The sequence below is a fragment of the Dreissena polymorpha genome, chromosome 7, assembly GCF_020536995.1.
Source record: "Dreissena polymorpha isolate Duluth1 chromosome 7, UMN_Dpol_1.0, whole genome shotgun sequence".
Classification (NCBI taxonomy): Eukaryota; Metazoa; Mollusca; class Bivalvia; order Myida; family Dreissenidae; genus Dreissena; species Dreissena polymorpha.
The window spans coordinates 27,747,688-27,764,743 of record NC_068361.1 but is presented as its reverse complement, the minus strand read 5'-3'; the positions used below and the strand labels follow the sequence as shown (position 1 = coordinate 27,764,743).

The 17,056-nt window shown below is 37.5% G+C and overlaps 1 protein-coding gene across 5 annotated transcripts in view; it reads right to left on the bottom strand.

The window, feature by feature from the left end:
• The window catches only part of LOC127838842 (serine/threonine-protein kinase TNNI3K-like), a 128,611-nt gene extending 111,720 nt beyond the window's left edge, over positions 1-16,891 (bottom strand). For all 5 annotated transcript variants that reach the window (XR_008029989.1, XR_008029990.1, XM_052366843.1 and 2 more), the window contains exons 1-7: positions 16,745-16,891; positions 13,148-13,259; positions 12,386-12,489; positions 11,261-11,358; positions 6,815-6,925; positions 6,238-6,336; positions 4,659-4,803 (exon numbers count right to left, since the gene is read on the bottom strand). Coding sequence is in view for 3 of the 5 variants with exons in the window: in XM_052366843.1 (XP_052222803.1) it covers positions 4,659-4,803; positions 6,238-6,336; positions 6,815-6,925; positions 11,261-11,358; positions 12,386-12,489; positions 13,148-13,259; positions 16,745-16,784 (709 nt within the window). In the remaining 2 variants the exon portion in view is untranslated. The remainder of the gene's footprint in view (positions 1-4,658; positions 4,804-6,237; positions 6,337-6,814; positions 6,926-11,260; positions 11,359-12,385; positions 12,490-13,147; positions 13,260-16,744) is intronic.
• Between the last annotated feature and the right edge of the window lie 165 nt (positions 16,892-17,056).

Genomic DNA, 17,056 nt, shown 5'->3' with positions numbered 1-17,056 from the left:
CTAGACTAGACACCACTGAATAGTGGTAAATAATGACAAAAAGATGGAAATCTGTGTCATTAAATAATCCCGAGATTAATACAATAATCTTAAAAATAAAGCTGAAACGGACGTAAGAAAAGACGTCTCAGCAGAAGGACCGGTGACCAGACCGGTAAATACCGACCGGTGACCGGAACCATTTGTCAAGGATGGGTGGGCAAAGAAACCACGGCAAGCCGAACTTTCCCACTCCAAACACACTTGAAAATTGGTAGAATAGACAGTGTTTAACACTTATAAGTTTATGACCTATCTACAGAATATAGCCTCTTCTTGAACCAATAACAGGCGCCTTTAAAATCATGGATAATACAGGTCGCGAAGTCATCGATTTGCGAAGTACGGAAATATGATTGATAGTGGTACCTCCGGAATCGGAGGTGTGATGGCAGAAAAAGGAGAAAACCCTAGGGGTAACCTTAAGCGGGTCCACGCTTGCCGGTAGAATGCATGGAAGTCTTAAATTCTGACTTGATTAATCCATTTACTTCAAGACTTCTAACCGGGACGAATTCCGAAAGGAATACGACCAGTTATAGGAAGACGGCCTGTTATGGCCAGAAGTGTAATAGAAGAATAACTTTAAGATGAGGTCCCTCCAGATCCTAGGATCTAAGAGTTCAATAGGTCCTAAGCCATCTACAAGACTGTAGCCGCTATGCGGTCAATCTGATAGGCAATCCTATGTATCAGAACTCTTGTTGATTCCAGTAGCTTGAAAATATGCACTGCCGTAGGAGCAATAGAAAAGCAGAAGTCGATACAAATGTCGTCTTGCTAATCCTGCTAGCGTCATTAATGTGTCCCAACTGTTCCGTGACACTGACTGCAAAGTCTGTAGCCGACAGGTAAAGGCGTTTAAAACAATTCATCCTTCGGGTCTCGAACATAAATTAATAGAGGTCAAATAGTAATGTTCGACCTCAATGCTAGTCTCCGAGCCCACTTCAGCCGATCTATCTGCAAGACCAGTAGTCTGCATGTAGCCGGTTGAGATAGAAGTACAAATAACAGATATAGCATGATTTGGTAACCGTCGCCAGTAGAACATCAGTATTGAAAAACACAAAAAGTCATGTAGATTGTTGAATCCATAAAATATAGTATTCAATACAATCATAGCCAGGGGTATACAACTATGTAATGTAGACGATACCCGTGATACTAAAAATTGACCGATGAAAACACAGTGGAATACCGGTAATTGGTAAGTGGTGACCGAACCGGACCGGTCAATGACCGGTAACTGTAGCCCGGTGAATGGACCAGTCATAATATGACCGGTGACGTTACCAGTTAAAGACCGAAAAATGGTGGGATCCATATGGTCTGTTATCAATGTCAAGCACTGCTCGGAAAAGAAGATCATGCCAAAAAATCCAATCCTATGGCGATGAGACATCACTTATTCTGACCGGTGATCAGTGATCGGTGATATGACCGATGAATGGTGACCAATGTCCGGTGATCGGGACCGGTATAATATAACTGCGTCAGAATGGAAATATCTGGTGCAGAAGAATGACCATCCAAGAAGTCATCTGATAATGTTAACCGGAAAAACAACGGTAGATTATCAGTATTAATAGGCATAAGTGTCCTTGTAGTAGTAGTGGAGAAAAGAACAGCTTATCTCGAAGCCTGAATGTTAAACGAACTAGTGTTCGTATACAACTACGGCTCGGTGACTGCAACATGTGTGGATGCCATAAGAAGAACCATCACACGTGGAATGGAGACATGATATTCCTAAAGGAATAAAATGGAGAACGTCGATATGACCAGTAGGTTCATTAACGCCTACGTGAGAAGTGGCGACATCCATATAACTTCGATGCCGAAATATTGTTCGGCTACGCTGGAAATATTGTCTTCTACAATATTGTCTCCGTGAGCATTGACATGATCGCTTACGAGCGTATCAACGCCGAGAACTGCTCAATGAAGGAGAGGTATGTTCGATAACTATCCAGTGGTGCTCAATGCAGTCCGCTGATGTCTACGTAAAGGTTGACGACGTCCTCGTTTCCTGCGATGTCGAGATCTCGATCGGCCGAGATGTGGATCGGCTGCGATGAGACCGAGATCTTCTAGAATAACGTCTCCGTGAGTGACGACGTGATCGCTTACGAGAGCCGCGACGATGAGAACTGCTCGACGAAGAAGAGCGTGTCCGATGTCTAATCCTTGATGAAGACGATGTATTCAACGAAGAATAGGAGAATAATTCAATGAAGAAGACCGAGTTCTTCTTCTTGACCGGTGACTGGTGTTATCGGTGGCAGGCCTAACTGATGACTGATGACCGGTGACCGGAGCGGTGATCAATGACCGGACCGGACCGTTGACATGACCGGACCGGTGACATGACCGGACCGGTGACATGACCGGACCGGTGACATGACCGGTGACCGGACCGGACCGGTGACATGACCGGTGACATGACCGGTGACCGGACCGGACCGGTGATCAATGACCGGACCGGTGACCAGACCTGACCGGACCGGTGACCAGACCGGTGACATGACCGGTAAGACCGGTGACATGACCGGTGACCGGACCGGTGACCGGACCGGACCGGTGATCAATGACCGGACCGGTGACCGGACCGGTGACATGACCGGACCGGACCGGTGACCGGACCGGTGATCAATGACCGGACCGGACCGGTGACCGGACCGGACACATGACCGGTGACCGGACCGGACCGGTGACATGACCGGTGACCGGACCGGTGATCAATGACCGGACCGGTGACATGACCGGTGACCGGACCGGCCGGTCAGACGTCGATCAATGGTCCGTGATCAACGTCCCCGGTGACGTACCGGTCATATCATGACCAGTGTTGTCACCGGATAATGACCGTATGGCGGATGCCAAATGGTCCGGCATAGGTCGATGTCCTTGACCAATGCCATCGGGCAAAGACCGGCTGACGGGTGTCGCCATATGGTCTGATGTTGACCGACTGTCTAAGAGACTTAGCATAGTACGGTCGCGATCATGCCCGATACCCGGTGACTGATACTGCAACTATCATCCATGATCTGCGAAGTCACCGGGTATTTATCCACTCTTGTTTCTGCGACCATCATGTAGTCGAATATATGAAAAACAAGAGCAAAGCATATTCAACCATAAACTGGTCACAGACCAGATTATCATACGGCACATAAAATCATTATTTGACCATAATGAAAATTATAATAATACTGCCGTAGATCATAAATTAAACAAAAGTTTAATTCAAAACAGATGAAAAATAAAATGACGATCAATTAGATTGTCATACGGAACGTTAAAATCATTATTGCACACAATGGCAAATGATAAACAATTTGTCAATAGAAGAACACGCTTTGCACGATCTCGTAACACATTAGAAGAACATGCTTTGCACGTTCTAGCAATGTATTAGAAGAGCACGTTTTGCACGTGGTCGTTCGCGCCTGAAAACACCCAGCATGGTAGAAATAAACCATTGTTCGATAAAAACAAGCATGGCTTACCTTTGACAAATGAAACAAAATCCATTAAATCCACACAAATTAATCCGAATGAGAAATAAAAAGATAAATAACACAATTTATCTATTCAAAACCCCAATAAACCAAGTGAAAAACAATATTTTAATTCAGAGCTGTAAAAGACACGTATACACCTGGTTGATCCGGAAGAATATTGAGGGTTGGTTACCGATTTTTGGCTTGGTTGCATTGCACTATGTTTAACCTGGCCTGTATTACGGTATTGAGGTGGCGGATTCCCAGTTAAAATTCCGGATGAGTTATTTCCCCTTGGAAAGTATAAGCATACGATAACAGGTCAGTATTTATGACATTAAAAGAACATGCATAAACCGTAGTTGTTTCCCTTGTTTGAACCATGCTAAATCCTTACAAGTTTGGAAAGAATTGGATGAGAAATTTGGACTTTATTGCATAAACACCATTTTCTCAATTCAAGGGGAGGTAATTCTGTACTTCATGGACCAATAATGCTCATTTTTTGTAGGGTTCGTGTCCTCATTGATATAAAGACACTGTGCAAATTTGGAAAGGATCGGACAAAAAATGTGGAAGATTTTTTAAAGTTTTCACAAAATAGGCAAAAACGAATAAACATGCAAAGTTCAACGAGCTCCTGCGGCCATGTTTTTTGACGAATCAAATTTCTTTGAACAACTTTTTCAGGGGAGCCTTCAAAGGTCATCCCTGTGAAATTTTTTGAAAATCTGATGAGCGGTTTCTGACAAGAAGATTTTTTAAGGTTTTTACCATATATGGTCATGGCGGCCATCTTGGTTATGCGATCAAATTTTTTTTAACAATTCTTTTGTCCCATGACCTAGGGATGCTCCACATGAAATTTAGTTGAAATTGGCTCAATGGTTTAGTAGAAGAAGATGTTTACAAATTGTTTACAGACAGACAGACGGACGGACGGACGGACGGATGGACGCCGGACGCTGAGTGATCACAATAGCTCACCTCGAGCTATCGCTCAGGTGAGCTAAAAATAATTGAACACTCCACCTACTTAGATTTCTAACAAATAACAAATATTCCATTATTACAACACATTCGAAAAAGAACAAAAAACATGAAACTCACCATCGGCCTTGGATTTCCCGCTACCTTCCACAAGCAGCTGTGTGACCCGCACATAGCCCTTCCCACAGGCCAGGTGGAGAGGTCTGTCGCCCACGCTGCCCGCAATGTTCACATCGGCCCCGTGTTGCAACAGGACTTCCGCAACCTGTGAACACTCGGTGGGGTGAGAAATCAAGTTAAAGAATCTTACCAAAACAATCTAATAAACCCTACCTGCAGGGGATATATTCTTAAAAAAATTGTTGTTACCTGTGAACAAATAGTAGCGTAGCAGTTTAATAATTTACAAAAACAACGTTATAAACACTACCTGCAATGTTTGTATTGATCTTCTGTATATTCTCTAATAAGCACCTAAAAAGCCTTAAATTTTCATGAAAGGGGGCGTGGCTGATTAGAGGTCAAAGTAATGATATTATTTTTTATATAACACTATAAGAAAATTAAAATACTTTCACTGTGTACCTCATTGAGGAAGTACTAATTTGGACATCTTAACAATATTAAACTGAATTACCTAGGCCTGTCAAAAACAAAAAAGTGCCAAATGTTTTGACACAGAAAACTGCAATATTTTAATAATTGAATTTTGACCTCTAACTGTAAATTTGACATTTAATCAGTAGACTGAAGTGCTCCATGCAAAACGAAATGTCCAAAAAGTGATTATTTTGTGGCAATTTGGATTGGTATGGAATTCACTTTTACACCGTGTTGTGGCTCATACCTTGTCATAAGAGAAGTTGCATTTAATTTGATTGGTTATCTTCAAGGCATAGTGTACTTATTTCTTACCATGACTGAAGTTGACAGTAACATGAATTAGTGTTAACTTCACAGCATATTATTACTCATATCTTGTTGTGAGAGAAGTTGAAGGTTAAGTGTATTGGTGTAAATTTCATCACTATTAGGGCTCATACCCTGTCATACCCAAAGTTGCAGGAAATGTTCTTTGGTGAAAACTTCACAGTATATTATGGACCATACCTTGTCATGACTGAAGTTGCAGGTACTGTTATTTGGTGAAAATGTCACGGTATTTTATGGACCATGCCTTGTCATGACTGAAGTTGCAGTTACTGTGATTTGGTGAAAACTCCACAGTATATTATGGACCATACCTTGTCATGACTGAAGTTGCAGGTACTGTGATTTGGTGAAAACTCCACAGTATATTATGGACCATACCTTGTCATGACTGAAGTTGCAGGTACTGTGATTTGGTGAAAACTCCACAGTATATTATGGACCATACCTTGTCATGACTGAAGTTGCAGTTACTGTCATTTGGTGAAAACTCCACAGTATATTATGGACCATACCTTGTCATGACTGAAGTTGCAGGTACTGTGATTTGGTGAAAACTCCACAATATATTATGGACCATACCTTGTCATGACTGAAGTTGCAGTTACTGTCATTTGGTGAAAACTCCACAGTATATTATGGACCATACCTTGTAATGACTGAAGTTGCAGGTACTGTCATTGGGTGTAAACTTCACAGTATAATTTGACTTGTAATGACTGAAGTTGTTGTATACTTCATAATATATATGGGCTCATACAACATGTACCTTGTCATGACCAAAGTTGCAAGTAATGTGCAGTGGTGTAAACTTCACAGCATCTTCAACGTTGACATTGGCTCCATTCTGTAGAAGGCAGCTGGCAATCTGAGGAAAACCGGGTTATTGAGAAAGATGTCATACAAATATAGGTATATATTGATCATAATGCATCATGTTTTACCTTCCTTTCGGGCGAGTTTTTTTTGGAGATGTGGCAGGTCTTTTCATTAGGAAAAATTAAACCAGAATGTGGAAACCTTCAAATGATTATTATATATTGTAAAAACATATACTATTTACTGGTAATTCAAAAATAAAAAAATTGCTTTTTAAACATCTATAATATTTACCTGTTAGGTTTCTTACAAATATATATATATAAACCTGGATTGCTCTATGCCTCAGTCATACTCACAACTTAAGTATATTAACATAACATTCAGTAACAGTGAAAAAAGTAACAAAACTGGTTTCCATAACAATATTTATTTAAGTGATTAAACTAAGCAAAGAGTACACAAACTTCATTATTATCTTTTTTTAATACAAATCCAAGCATTCCAAGGTCAAGTACAATAATTACCTCTCTGTGGCCACACATGGCCGCTATGTGCAGACTAGTTAGGCCACTGTGACCTGTCTGGTTCACATCTACACTGCTTTCTAGCAGAGCCTGTACACAGTCTATGTCGCCCTGAGACAAACAAAATAACCTAAATTTAGTGTCACAGTCTATGTTGCCCTGATAAAAACAAAACAACCTAAATTTAGCGTCACAGTCTATGTTGCCCCTAGACAAACAAAACAACCTTAGTTAAGTGTCACAGTCTATGTCGCCCTGAGAAAAACAAAACAACCTTAGTTCAGTGTCACAATCTATGTTGCTCTGAGACACACAAAACAATCTTAGTTTAGTGTTACAATCTATGTCGCCCTGAGAAATACAAAACAACCTTAGTTTAGTGTTAAAATCTATGTCGCCCTGAGAAAAACAAAACAACCTTAGTTCAGTGTCACAATCTATGTTGCCCTGAGACACACAAAACAACCTTAGTTTAGTGTCACAATCTATGTTGTCCTGAGACAAAAAAAAACTCTAGGGTTTTTTTCTAGCCATTTTGGGAAAAGGAGTCTGGTCAAATTGGGATTTTTTTAATCAATAACATGGTAGATTTTGGATTTTTTTATCATCAAAATGGACCAAAGTGGGATTTTTTATCCACAATATTGACATATGAGGACAAATCATATAAAATATAGTTATATACTTTGTCAGATGTAGATGAAATAAAATTGAGATGCTATAATAATAAAAAATAAATAAAAATATTTTATTGGAAATTGTGGGGAAAAAAAATGTTTGGGATCAAGTCAGTTTGCTTTGGGATCAGGTCTGTTTAACAGCCTTTTTTGAATGGCAGAAAAAAACCTAACCTTAGTTTAGTGTCACAATCTGTCGCTTGAGACAATCAAAAACAGCCTTAATTTAGTTTCAACCTATTTATTTAATCAGAATTGCATTAAAAGCTTTTTGATTATACAGAAACTCTCGCGTCTGATTCCTTGAAACATGTTTTGCTGAGTCTTTTTCATAGATCTTGAGTAAGCTCCCTTGATAGATCTTGAGTAAGCTCCCTTGATAGATCTTGAGTAAGCTCCCTTGATAGATCTTGAGTAAGCTCCCAGAGTTGGGACTTTCTGGTAGCAAGATGATAGTCCTAGCAACTACATCATTACAACCCCTGCCTGTAGCAAGATGATAGTCCTAGCAACTACATCATTACAACCCCTGCCTGTAGCAAGATGATAGTCTTAGCAACTACATCATTACAACCCCTGCCTGTAGCAAGATGATAGTCCTAGCAACTACATCATTACAACCCCTGCCTGTACAAACAGTTATTACAATTAACAAAAGTGATCATGCATTAACTGGTAACAAACAATAATAGTATTAACAACACTTTTTGTAATTCACAATTGAAGCATCATATTAATTTACATAATAAACATAAAAATTCATTGAAAACAAGACTATTGCCAAGCAAAATAAGCCCCCTACCGGTGAAACTACACCATTTTCAGCAATATTTCTAGTCTATTTGTTGCCATATCAACCAGAATTCTTGACGTAGGAACAAAATGAAATGACGTAAGTAATCTTCATATTGCCATCTGTCCATGTTACAAGTTTCATGAAAAAATATGAAAAACTTTTAAAGTTATCGCAGGATCCAGAAAAGTGTGATGGACTGACGCACAGAGCGCAAACCAAAGTCCCTTCCAGTTTCACCAGTAGGGGACTTATAAATTATTGCATTTTCTCTAGTAATTAGTAATAAGAATGTCAGGTTATAATTATGCATAATTGTGTTCAATTCAACATATTGGAGAACAAGAGGGCCATGGTGGCCCTGTATCGCTCCACTGTTTTTTATGCCAAAAAAGCGTGCAATGCGCATGGGTTGAAATGTACTCAAGCATGTGACTTTCTCTTTCTATCCCTCGTCCCACTGGGCGCTTAAAAATGGAAGGGTGAGTATTTTTTATATAAGGAAAACGTTACTACGGTGTTAACTAAACAGACACAAAAGTCCGAGTCGCACAGGTCCTTTGCTTATGACGTAGGTACATTTATCTCTCCAAAAGATATTGTCGTTCTTTCTATTTCACATATTTTTAGATGCTAAAGATCAAATCTACGCATGTTCTACAAGATTAATGAAAGTTCCCTCATTCAATCATGAATCTTTTTCCAAAATTCCAAAAAGTGTTTGTTGGTTTCAAAGTTTCTGTTACTTATATAGTTCATGACATATGCAAAATACCTAATGACGTAGATCACCTAAACTTTACTTCATTCTTGAGGCATTAGTGAGTGTAGAAGGATTGTTAACGTGGTGAAGAAATTATTTATTGTACAAAGAAGATATTTGCCTGAGGAAACAATTTTTCAGGTTCATGAGGTGCCGAAAGGCAGTAGGAATGATAACTTTGTAGAGGTTGTTTGTTAAACAAAATAAATGTTTATGAGACAAAAAATTGAATTATAATTCATCAAGATGTTGCGATCATGGCAACACTACTTGCATATGGCGTGAGGTTTTAAGAGATATCATGACAAACAATTAGCTTGACCTAACTTTACTTAACTTTTTCCATCTGACATTGGTTACCTGTCATGTTTGTTTTTGAAAAATACTAGGATTGCCATATATTGAAATAAGGTATCTGACCTATTCTCTGATAGGTTGCTAGTAATAGACTTAGCGGCAGTCATGTTATAAACAAGGGGATTGTTCACGGCATTGGTAGAATATACTTTTAATAGATACATCTTTTTTAAGTTGGATTCTCCTTACTTTTTTGCTACTGAATATTAAAATCACTTAATTTCAATGTAACAATTTGTTGTTAAGTTTATCTTGAACAAATATTTTTTGCAATCTGTTTATAAATCATAAAATGATGTCATTCAAATTTTTTTTTGATAAATAGGGCCTATAATAAAACAAGAATTTTGAGAATGTTAACATAAAAGAATAATACTAACCATTTGGTGAAAACAAACAAAACAATACACATTTTTGTATAAAATGTTATATACAATTAAGATAAATCGACTAAATATAAACAAACACACTTGAGTGTTCTTCTTGTGTTTATGATGTATTAAACTGAGTTAAATTAATATATATAATTTGTTTACCTTTCAATATCTTGCATTTCACATCTTTAGTTCAATGCTATTTCAATTAACTGAACAACGTGACAAACATAATAAAGCAGAATATGCATATGAATCTGATTATACACAGATCCACTATCATATAATTCAAATTATGTTTGTCTATTTCCATGTTCGAAAGATCCTCTTCTAAATTGTTTTACTTTGCAAGTAGACTGAACTCCCAATTTGCAAACAGAAACACTGGTTTCCGTGACACAAATTCACTGTGCACACTTCTAAACAAAATATGTGTTTCTTGCATCTAAAACGTAGTCTTTTTCGTTGACAAACACATTTCATTATTCCTATCAAACTATATGATGTCAGTTCTTAATTCGATTGATATTTATCATTTCAATAATCTTAATTTTCCCTTCAAAACGGCGCCATTTGCATATGAAATACCAAACACATTTTATGAAACCGATTTTAATTGGAAGATTGGGAAACGACAGCCAATTATATCGCTTGTTTTAAAAATGCTTTGGCAGAATCTACCAGTGTAAAATGCGGAGAGATTTCGCGGGCCGCGGATATATTAAGCATAATATTTTATGTCCATTTTTGTGACCCCCGGGGCAGGGTCAATTTTGACCCCAGGGGCATAATTTGAACAAACTAATAAGAGACCTATTAGATGTCACTTCATACCGAATTTGTCATGTTCGCAGGATCCAGAAAAGTGTGACAAACTGACTGACAGACAGCGCAAACCATAAGTCCCCTCTGGTAAAATAGGCCTTACGGTTATGGACAAGAAGATTTCTAAAGTTTGCACAAAATAGGCTTTATATAAGTATTTGTTCAATTTTGTGACCCCCGGGGCAGGGTCAAATTTGACCCAAGGGGCATAATTTGAAGAAATCTGGTAGAGGACTATTAGATGTCTCTACATACCCAATTTGATAAACCTAGGCCCAATGGTTATGGACGAAAACATTTTGAAAGTTTTCACAAAATAGGCCTTATATAAGCAAATTTTCAATTTTGTGACCCCGGGCGGGGTCAAATTTGACCCGGGGGCATAATTTGAACAAATTTGAAAGAGGTTCATCCAAGGAACATTCCTGAGAAATGTCATCAGAATTGGACCAGGACTTTAGGAGAAGAAGATGTTTAAAGAAAAAGTTAACGCACGGACGCACGGACGCACGCACGACGGACACAGGACCATGACATAAGCCCCGCTGGCCTCTGGCCAGTGGAGCATAAAAAAGCATGTTCTGTTTACAATTGAGGTGCTGAAATTTGTGTCAATTGTAAAGAAGATAAAAGAATTGCCTTTTGGCACAGCCTTACTTTGTATGTTGCCAAATGCAAGGCAGAGAACTGATTTTTGGACAGGATTCCTGGCTTGATCCCTTTTTGTAACAGAACTTCTACTAAATGTTTGCTACCTGAAATTGGAAGCAGTCTAGTAAATAAAACTAAATACCCTATGTACTATTCTTGCATTGCTTAAATATACTTTTTACTTGAATAAACTCTTATTAAAAACACTTAGCGAAAGTGAAAAAATATGCATATCTATGTTACATGCACATGTACATTCACATAAATATCATATCATAACCTCCCTCCTAACTCAGGTTATGATGCCGACACCTTTTAACTTTTTCTTTTTCAGCAAACATTGACCTTGACCTAGCTTGACCTGATAAGCCCCAAACAAAATCCCAAGCAAGGTATCCATACCAACTAGCTATATTTAAAGCTCAATTAAGATTACCTTCAACCTACTAGCCCCCAATGCAGTCCCAAGCAATGTTTTTTACAGGTCCTTTTTTATATGGCGCTGTGCCATGCCGCCATTCTGAAGCGCCATTTTGTCCTTTTCAAAGGCAAAAGCTGCCAGATGCCCTTATTGATAGCATCTTAATTGCTCCTTGATCAAAATTCTAAGCCGAATAGTATAAGACTATGGCCACAAGTCAACAAAGATGCGGGCGGTTGTGAATAAGCCATGCATGAATGACCCCAAGTCACTGTCAGTTGATGTATGATAAGCATGCTAAAGCAATGTTCATCAAGATAAGTCAACAACAAGAGATGTGTTTGTCAGAAACACATTGCCCCCTACTGCGCCGCTTTGAAGCCATATATTTGACCTTTGACCGTGAAGGATGACCTTTCACCTCTCAAAATGTGCAGCTCCATGAGATACACATGCATGCCAAATATCAAGTTGCTATCTTCAATATTGCAAAAGTTATGGGCAATGTAAAGTTTTCGGACTGACGGACAGACTGACTGACTGACAGTTCAACTGCTATATGCCACCCTACCAGGGGCATAAAAAATTAAGTTATTTACAAGAAACCACCTGTTTGATGCTGGCTACACACACCCTCCCCCACCAACCTGCCTGCTGCCATACCCAAGTATAATAATAGAAAAACTGGTTATAAAGCATAAAATAGTCACCCCCAGAAATGCAAGCCACATGAAGCAGGGTAAGGCCAGTGTCCGTCACCTCATGGATGTTTTCCTCTGTTAGCAACGATATTACATGGCCTGTATCACAACCACTGAAAAATATTGCAAAAAACGCTCATGACTTACTGCCATTGTCACTATGTAAAAACATAAATCATTATGTAACGTCCTAAATATTTAATCTGCAACAGATAACCAGTTGCTTAAAGAGTAAATTACTATAATTTACATTTATTTAAGATAACATGACAACCATAATTATGTTTAATTCCATGACAAGTTTGCAATTTAAAACAAGACTAGAGCCAAGCAATATGTCCCCTACCAGCTCCACCAATGTCAGAATTTTGTTGTTGTTGTTTTTGCCATAGCAACAAGAATTCTTGACGTAGGAACAAAATGAAAAGACGTGCATAATCTCCACATTGCCATCTGACCATGTTTCAAGTTTCATGAAAAAATATGAAGAACTTTTAAAGTTATCGCAGGATGCAGAAAAGTGTGACAGACTGACTGACAGACAGCGCAAACCATAAGTCCCGTCTGGTGAAACCGGTAGGGGACAATAACAATGTAAGTTTAGTACGTATATATGTAAGTTAAGAGACCGTCTGAGCAAAAAAACACATTTGTTAAGTCATTATGGTATGGATGCAACAGAATAGATAAAATTTTGAGCCTCAGAGTAATGGCTCTTAGGAATTTTCACCTAGTGAAGGCCTTGACATAAACAAGAGTCATTTGCAATACCTGCAAGCCAGCTGAAGTTCTGACCATTCTGTCTGCAGCACCGGCCGAAGATCTTCACTTATGTGGGACCGAAAAAGTGAGTTACTCTCACTGATCTTCTTCTTCAACTCTTCTGGAACAATATAAAACGAATAGGCATTTATCTTTTGTGTTGTGTTATTATAAAAATATTAATTAATTCATTATATGATTATCAGATATTGCCTCCTACTGTTCATATCATGTGATTATATTGATACAATCTAACATATTGACAAATGATGAATGTCTTTCTAGAATCAGAATATACATGTATCCTGGTCTTACCATATTTGGAACTTCTTTGTTGTTTGTATGTCAAATATAATATTTGAACAAATTAAACATGCTAAGTTGTTTTACGTTTTTTAAATGCATTGTTTCTGCATATCTAAAAAATAAAAAATAAAATAAATCCACTGTTGATAAATGAGTAGCAAAAGTATCCAATACCACTATGTAATATACAACACTCATGGCCACCTAAAACCGAGAGTAACTGCTTTAAACCATTCTGTGTTTAACCAGTGAAAATAGATATGTCACATTAATTGACTTAATGCAGCAGCCAAGCTGTTTGTTGAAAAATTATGCCATGCAGGGCTTTCCTTTGACCCGAGCTCCCGGGTTTTGACGCTTGAAAATTACAGAAGACCCCTTTTTCACTCTTGAGAAAATTACGTCATGTGCCACATTTGACCCGGGGGAATATTAACGACTTGCGTCAACGAGATCAAAAGTTGTTAAGACTAAGCGATAATTGGCTCGGGGCTGACTATGTCATTTAGTACACGCTAATCGTTAACGCCCGTTTCCAATCATCGAAGCACAAGTCCACCCAGTAGGAGTTTGTTTAATTAAGAAATCTAGTATTAAAACACTGCTGGTTCGATGACGCGTTTATTAACTTTCCATTATTTATCATAGCGTTTGTTATCAGCTGTTTGCGGAAAAGACGTGTATTAAACCCACCTAGTTGCAATAATCCAACTCCCAGCTATTGACCCTCTGAGCTGTACGTATGTACTCATAAAAGCTCAGAGCATTTAAGAAGAAATATAAACCCACCAAAACAGAATGGACTCATCCGCGTCAGTTTTAATAATATTCAATATAAAATAATAACATCCATATCCACAGAACACGGTTAAAGCATATTTTGAGATATTTCGAGAGTATGTCAGAATGTATTTCCAAAGCTGAATGCACCCATCACTGTTTTACTTCATGATTACTCAGTTCAAAGACGCGCGAAAGTTATGCTGGCATATGTAATGTCTACAACGTCAAATTACACGCTTTGCATCAAAGTTGCTAAAAATAACTATAGAACCGATATAACTGACCTTGTGGCAAAGTGACAATTTTTGCATGAGCTAATTGATAACAAAATACATGTAGGCGTAATAATTGACCGTTTGAGAAGGCATAGAAAACGGCGTGTTTGTCGCACGTCTTCAGTGAAGATGGCACATGAAATAATTAAAGGGCGTCGGAATTTTTGATGGGATTAAATACGGAGGCACCTTTATCGGCGAGTAGAAATAATTTCCTTTTATAGTTTACCGGTATATATAGGCTATTGTGTTAAGGTACCACCCGTATGTTGTTTTTTTTGTGATTTATTTATTTGCTAAAATGATTGTTGGTTTGTAGAGCATATGACATATTGTTTTGCTGTATACATGAAGAAAATGTTGTATTAGAATACATATTTAATTTTTTGTATGTAAACTTTGAGATGTTGTGTAGGACATATGACATATTGCTCTCTGAGATGTTGTGTAAAACATGATATGACATATTACTCTTTGAGATGTTGTTTAGAACATATATCATATTACTCTGCTGTATACATGAAGTAAGTGTTGTATTAGAATACATGTTTTGTATTTATTAATCATTGAAATATTGTGTTTAAATGCATAGTGTTGTAGTGACAGTACAATGTAAGAAATAAATGTTAACATACATGTATCTTTTAATGTGTTGCTTTTTATATATTATCTCAGTAATTTGCTTAAATTGCAAAAAATCATTGACTCTCCTGCGTTATTATTAGGACTCTTAGAAGTTTGATTTTGACTCTTGAAAATATGGTCCCAAGAGTCCTTGACTCTTGAGATTTGAGGTCTAAGGAAAGCCCTGCCATGTTTATATATATTGAGTATACAAATACTCAGTGAATATGTAAACAATAAAAATAGATATACATAATATTGATGTTCATATATAATGTATGATGCTGTTATTCCATCTGTTTTAATGTACATGTATTTTTGTCAATTGAAGGTTCTGTGAATGCTGTAGTTATAAGAGCAAAAGGTTAATATAATATCTTCCCGGGCCCTAACATCGTCACGTTAAGAATTAGGTCAAGTAATATCTTGTATAAATAAAGAAAATTTGTTCAAAAGTACACTTAACTAGGTGAAAATCCCTTCTCCGCATGTATATCTCAAGTTTATTTCATCGCATTCCATGCACACATGTCCTTAATCTGTCTCCAAACACATGAATCAAAATGTCTGCCATTTGCAGGGTCCAAACATCGTCACATGGCTTGAATGGGCCAATCAAATTTCAAAGGAGCTTACCACAAGTAGTTCAGGCCACACTATAAAATGTTAAGTATTCATTGGTTTCAAATGTAAAATGTTTTCAACTTTAAACCTAACATTTAACACATGTAACAAAAAACCCAAACATATGGGTAAATTATTTATTCTTCATTACAGTTGTATGGAATGTCATATTCTTGGGCAGCCCGACGGATCGATCGTTGTTAACCTCAACCTCTGCTTTTAGTACCTTTCCTGGCAATTAATTATTGTATTTGGAATGGAATTTCCTTGAAAGGCACTATTATTAAAAATAAAACAGGAATTCAATTAACATTCTAAGATACGCTCTCTTAGCGCTTAAATTGGATTTTAATTAATTGTGTCGCTGTTAAAGGAAATGTGCACGATACAAATACCCTGTGTGGGGCCCAAAATACGTCATGAGCTTTTGCATCAACTTGATCACGTGACTTACAAAACCAGTCGACATGTATGTAGACCAAAAAATGTAAACATTGAATTTTAAAGCATACTATAGCTTGAATTCTGTACCAAAAAATGTATTTACTGTGTGTTTAATGGGCTTAAATGCATGTATTACCTGTTTTTTACGCATTTTTTTCATTTTTGCATTTGTGTTTCACCGTATGTTAACAAACCATAGTGTGTGTGACGTCACTGCACAAAATCAAGTGATAAAATCGCTAGATTAGAAAGAGTGACGATGTTCGGACACTGACGATGTTCGGGCCTTGGAGGATACTTTGATGAAATACTTATGCGAACATGTGTATAACATGTAAAAAAAACAAAACAATTAAACATTATTGACAAATAGGGGTTGCTAATACTGATTAAATTGATGAAAAACAAGAAAGTCTAACTCAACATTAACTAATTTTGTAGTATTTTAAATCAAGAACAGCACGACATTGTTAAGCTTACCATGTATCCGAATAATGACATTATCCGGTGAATTGTCAATACAATAATTGCACTGATAGTACATGTTTACCTGCACAAGATATATTTGGCCTTGATTTATAGTTTCCCATTTTGATTCGTTTTCATTCGATATTCTTCTATTAACGAAAATGGATAAATAGACCACGAAAAAAAATCTTATTTAACTATTTTCTCTACATGTTGTTGTTGTTGTTTCTCTTGGACGGACGAGATGGTTATCAGATAAATCGGCTAAACAATCGTGAAAAATTGACCACGACCGAGCATAACAGTAACAAGTCCGTGCCGTCATATCAAGTCATGTGTTAAAATCCGATCGATTCAGCATTCGCGTCTTTTTATCTTATATCTTTATCATTAC